This window comes from Lipomyces tetrasporus (assembly GCF_029532465.1).
Source record: "Lipomyces tetrasporus strain NRRL Y-64009 chromosome Unknown POJ06scaffold_9, whole genome shotgun sequence".
Taxonomy (NCBI): Eukaryota; Fungi; Ascomycota; class Lipomycetes; order Lipomycetales; family Lipomycetaceae; genus Lipomyces; species Lipomyces tetrasporus.
Window position 1 is genome coordinate 45,115 of NW_026611604.1, and position 6,000 is coordinate 51,114.

The 6,000-nt window shown below is 47.1% G+C and overlaps 2 protein-coding genes across 2 annotated transcripts; one reads left to right on the forward strand and one right to left on the reverse strand.

Annotated features, from left to right (window-relative positions):
* Positions 1-1,914: 1,914 nt before the first annotated feature.
* On the reverse strand, positions 1,915-2,295 carry POJ06DRAFT_177982 (uncharacterized protein; the record flags this gene model as incomplete). Its single annotated transcript, XM_056184734.1, has 2 exons — positions 1,915-2,202; positions 2,245-2,295. Coding segments are annotated over 2 exons (339 nt in total), but the record flags the coding sequence as incomplete, so codon positions are not given.
* Positions 2,296-4,074: 1,779 nt separating this feature from the next.
* POJ06DRAFT_296687 (uncharacterized protein) lies at positions 4,075-5,365 on the forward strand (the record flags this gene model as incomplete). Its single annotated transcript, XM_056190562.1, has 3 exons — positions 4,075-4,347; positions 4,376-4,575; positions 4,637-5,365. Exons 1-3 carry the CDS (start codon positions 4,248-4,250, stop codon positions 5,363-5,365), a joined length of 1,029 nt encoding a protein of 342 aa, XP_056041552.1. The 5' UTR covers positions 4,075-4,247.
* Between the last annotated feature and the right edge of the window lie 635 nt (positions 5,366-6,000).

The following is a 6,000-nucleotide window of genomic DNA, read 5'->3' on the forward strand; positions in this document are numbered from 1 at the left end:
AGCTGAGAAGTGTATATTCTCGAAACGCTTAGATTTCTGCAAGGATTCATTATGTCGCACTGTTCGAATGAGTTATCTATGGAATTTCGAGGTTCGTATTCGAGATTTAAATGGATTAAATTCCTCGGAATTACGTACTTAAAGATTGTGCGGTTTTAACTCAGCTAAAATTACTATCTGAAAGGAAAGAAATGAAATTAAATGAAACTAGACACCCTTGTCAACGGACCGTAAAACACAACCACAAAGTAACGAACGACGCACTATCAAAAACGCACACACATTCTCTCTCCAGGGTAACCGAGACTACCATCCTCACATATTCTGTTTATATCTATCGTCCATGAGCATGAGCATCCTCATGGTCTCCGCCTTCATGGAATGTCGGCGTATCCCAAGCAGATCTCGGCCGGAGTTGAACATCCTCTCGACCGATACCTCAGATGCCGGAATGGCGAGATAGTCCCTAGCAGCCAGAGACATTTGCGGATACTCCTCTCTGTTTCTTCGCCACCAGTCGCATAGCCAATGAGGCTGTTTGGTATCGGGAACAATAACGCGGGCAGTGTCGAACTATCTGTCGATGTCTGAAACTTTGGGAGAGTCCACCGGACGAAGTCTGCTCAGCATCCGGGACTCTAAATCATCGTGCACAGCATAAGTCGGTGCGCGATGCAGTTCAGTTACCGCAGGCTCCGTAACTTGATAAGTGAAGTGAAGCTCATTACGGATAGCCTGCAAGATAAGGCGACCACTATCGTCATCGTCTCGGAGCTCTTGCTGAATTAGATCACCCTTAACTCGAGGATCCAATATGAGTGCAGTGTAGTAAGTATCGATGGCGTCCATGACGGTATAATACTTCCTGTACTTCCGCAATCCATTTTTAACTGCGTCAGCAATATCCTTGTCGATTGCCGAGAACTTTCCACTCCGCTCCGATGCGTCCTCAAGTAACTCGTGGAGTTCGTAATACATCGGAACAGTCAGACTGATTTGCGGCTTCCTGTTGGAGATAAACAAGGTGAGCTCGTTGAATTTTGAGAGAATGTCATGTATCTGCCGGAGACGAGCCCAGTCACTGTCACTGAAGCACGGCATGGGGAGGTCGCTTTGCAGCTGCAGGAACTTGTTTATTTGTGTCCTCGCTTGCAAGCCATCGCTCAACATCCGAAATGTTGAATTCCAGCGAGTGTCCACGTCGTATTCAATGAATTTGTCCGGCAGATCAAGAAATTTGCACACCTCTTTCCATTTCTGACGTCTTTGCGGGCTTCGATCAATCCATAGCGCAAGGATCCGTAACCTTGCCAGGGCACCTTGGTCCTCAAAGGAGCATGTTTCTCGATTGGTCAAACTGTCGCACATTGCACAAGCTTCTCCAGCAGTACCGGACTTCAAAGCATGGAGTATGTCTTGCACAATTAAATTGAGAATATGCGCTAAACAACGAACATAGCTGTCTTGGCCCCGAAAGCGAACTTCGTGTCCATATTTTCTTCGAAGACTTTCATACAATGCTGAAACCATGCTTTCATTGTTGCTGGCGTTATCGCCTGTGATGGTGATCAGCTTGCGCTCAAGCTCCAATTCGCTGAGTGTTCCTTCTACCGCAGCCGCCAGGTTCTCTCCGCTGTGCGATCCCTGAAGCTCTTTAAAATCTAACACTTTCTCTCGATATTGGAAGTCTTCGGTAAGCCAGTGGCCAATAACTCCTAAAATTGGGAGACTATTCTTGCTAGTCCACACGTCCAGAGAAAGAGCTATTGTTCTGCAGGTGTGCAATAACTCTTCCTTCAACTTGGCACGCTGTGCGGCAAAGTCATACACTAGCCTTTGGCGAAGAACACTACGGGACATAAAAGGAAGCGTAATCCCCGGAATATCATGAAATATTTGACGAAAAGCTTCCGATTCAATAGTCGTGAAGGGCTGCCTATCAGCTACTATCCACCGCAGAATATTCTTCTCCAAAAGTTTCTGGGATGAGAGCTTCTCTCTCTGACCGATGTAGGTTAAGATAGAAGACTTCGGTTTCTTTGCTGGCTCTGGCCGTTCCTGAGCCTCAATAGAGTGTCGCTTTCGAAGGTGCTCTACCATATTGCTTGTCGAGCTCTGTCTCTTTGAATCAGTTGTCTTCCAGCTACATTGTTGTCCAGTTTTCTCGTCCAATACTGAACAGCAGATCTCACGATCGATCGTCTTCCGTATGTTGGTCTTTTTGAGAATCCATGGCCGGTTAACATCAGTTATATCAAAGTAATCCCAACACTGCCAGCTCTTAGATTCGGACTTTTTGCAGAACACTTCACATTCTTGTCGACGCGCTTGCAGAATGCAGATCGTCGATGCCGGTACACAAGTACATTGTCTATGTAATCCTGACTATTTTATTTACTTAAGGTGAGAGAGTCGTATTAACGAAAACGGGTGAATTTTGATTTCCAAATAACGTTTGGCGCTAAATTATCAAAGGAAATCCTCTAACCTAATTAGGCTAGTGTAATCATTTAGATTTATCCGATCAAGGCGGATAGGAAGGCGGATTTATTCGACAAGACGGCGGATGAGGATCCGACAAACTTGTAATGGCGGATGACGGATGACGGATGTAAATCCGCCAAACTTGCGATGGCGGATGGCGGATGGCGGATACGGTCAAATTAGGCGGATATCCGCATCCGACACAGCCCTACCCATTATACCCAAAAAGAATCAGGTAACGTTAAATGGAGCTCCCATTTAAAAAAGTAAATGGAGGGACCATTTAAAAAAAGAATCAGGCCCTTATTAGCTGCGTCTGTGCCTGTGCCTGTGCGCGTGCGGGTCTTGTACTTCTGACCGCTTGTTCCTGCGGCTACAGTCTGCGTTTATGAAAACATAAAGTACAACGGGACCTCGATCTGCTAGTGAATCGTTCTTCAAGTCGACAGCCTTCATTGCCCGTGAACGCCGCAGTTGGCATTTCCATCTGACAGAGATCGCACTTCGACAGATCGAAAACGGGGGTGTCGGCATGCTGTACCTTCGCTATCCACAGTCGCAGCGAATATATACTGTTCTTGTAGCTAACCATTGAGTTTGAAACTCAGGTCTCGCAGGTTGAGACGATGCGCAAGGATGCATCGAGTTGGCGGTGTAATTTTAGCTGGCCCGCACTGACTACTAGCAGCGACTAATAGTATACGGGATACGCATCACTCGCAGTGGATTATCTGAGACACTCATGCTGGAATACGCTTTTTGTACCAATTTGCCCGACAAGACAGTGCCGATTTGTCGACAAGTACGTCCGCTGAGTCTATACTTTTACGAGACGAAATCGTCTGCGTTGGCAGATATATCAAAACCTATCACAGTTATGGAGTCGCAGGTGCTTTCTAACTACAGCAAGGCATACACGAGTGAGGCCATTATCACCCGCACTTCCCTTCGTCAGTGGAAGCTTTCTGGTATTGAGTAGCCTTTTGGGCACATGTGCACGTCCTTGTTTTTGATGACATCATTTTCACTGCGAAATTAAGATGGATCGGTTACGCCTTGCAATTTTCTCGCTCGCTGTACCGCTTCTAACACACTCTGACATACTCAATACGGACCCTGTTGACTGCAGGTGTAGACAAGACAGTTGGTGGTGTAGGCATTTCAGTCTCACATCACACAGACCTTGAGAATGAGACGATTATTGATGTTCCAGATAATTTAATGAATGTTTGTGTAGCTCCTCGTTGGCGGTGCACAATGGCTACGAGAGTCGTAGTCTACGCTAGATCCAGAGGAATGGTTGGTTTAAGCCCCACGATGCTGCATAAAGAATACCGAATGTATGACTAAGACAGATTATGTATACTGGCCTGGGATATAAAGAAAAGAATCGAGTTGATATCGAGATCGAGATCGAGATCGAAGCTTGATAACTACAACTGCGGTGCAATCTGCTTAATCGGCAAATGGAGTACGCATGAACTTTAAATTCCTTGACTCGACACCCCGCTGGCGGCATAAAGCCGCGCTGCCCGCAGACCCGAGTGAGATTTCGAGTGCGCTAGATGTAGCACTTAAGTCTCGACCCAACTCGCGGCTAGTCATAGATGCACGATTACCGAGTCAATTTTTAGTCGGAAGAAAGCGCAAGTGGAAGGCGTGGAGAACGAGAATAGCGGTACATAAAACCTCTCTGCGCACGACCTATCCATTCGCTCTCAGGATTCACTCTTCTCTTCGACAGTTACAGCTAATCAACGGCAATGGCGCCTATCAAGAAGCTGAAAGTCGGCTGCGCAGGGTTGGGCAGAATGGGCCAACGTCATGCGAACAACTTCCTGAACAACACCTCGCGCGGAACTAGTCGCTGCGTTCAGTCCTGACTCGCGAGAAATTGCGTGGGCAAAAGAGAGCCTAGAGCCATACGGCGTGACGCTGTATATGGATTACGACGAGATGCTCAATCATGAAGGTTTGGAGGCCGTAGTCCTGGCGACGGTTACCGCTGTCCACGCTGAGCAGGCTATCAAAGCCATCGCGTCGGATAAGCATGTATTGAGTGAGAAACCACCGAGTACTAGTGACGAAATTGTAAGCAGGCTTATGTGTTCTACTCTTTGCACAATATTGTGCTAATAACTAATTTGCAAAGTCTCAACAAGTGGTGGACGCGGCGACGAAGAAACCACACCTTAAGGTTATGTGCGGCTTCTCGCGTCGCTTCGACGCTTCCTACGGGGATGCGAAAGCCAAAATAGACGCGGGCGTCATCGGTAAGCCGATCATCTTCCATGGTCAAACAGGCGACAAACGCGATCCCTCTGGCTTCTTTGTCCAGTACGCGAAGTTCTCTGGCGGCATCTTTTTCGATTGCACTATCCACGATATCGACCTTGCGTTGTGGTTTTTTGGCGAGGACAACGTTGTCAAGAGTATTTACGCCACCGGCGTTACAGCTATTGAACCTGGGCTCCGCCAGCACAATGACTGTGACAATGCTGTCGGCATTATGGAATTCTATTCCGGCCAGATCGCATACTTTTATGTCACGCGCATGATGGCTGCGGGACAGGAAGATCAAACCTTTATTGCCGGCACAGACGGTAAACTCACCGTCAACCAGGACCCTGCCATCAATCTCGTCCAGATCCACGACAATTCTGGCATCAGACGACAGATCCCGCAGAACTATTTCGAACGGTTCAGTGAGGCGTTCACGTGCGAGGCCAATCAGTTGACAGCGGCGGTATTGGATGATTTGCCGACACCGCTGAATCCGCAAGGAGCGGTACATGCTGTCAAAATTGCGAGGGCATTACAGGAATCCATGAATACGGGACAGAAGATCATGTACGATGAATATGAGCAGAGGATTAATTAGACATGTCTACTGAGCAGGATACAGTATACCCTCGCTATAACGAACCTTGTTATAACGAATTCCTCGATATAACGAGCCCACGCCATTGTCTGAATTAAAATCCCTAACAAAATTCGTTATTCCTCGATACAACGACATTCGTTAACTTCCCATATCAGCGCCATACAAAATTCGTTATATCAAGGGTGTGGATGTTCGCAATGACCGGCAGAAAAGCTATCCCGAACAGCCACAAGGCTGCTTTACGCGCTCAACGCCAGTTACGACCTAATGCAAGCAACAACGATCTCCAACAATGGTTCAAGGATTCTTATAATCGGAATATCTCGACTTCTTCAGTGTCTGAAATTCTTTCTTCTCGATATTGTCACCTTGACCAGTTTGCGAGTGATCGCGCCCCGGCGCCTGATGCCAAACGTTTTCGACGTGAACATTGGCCCGAGCTAGAAGCTGCCTTATATGAATGGATACAGCGAGCAGAGGGCCGCATAATAATAACCGGAGAGATTATAAAGGAAAAAGCACAGTTCTTTTGGAAAAGTCTTCCCGCTTACGAAGCGAAGGAGATGCCTACATTCAGTAATGGCTGGTTACACAATTTTCAGACCCGACGATCTATTAGGAGTCTCACACAA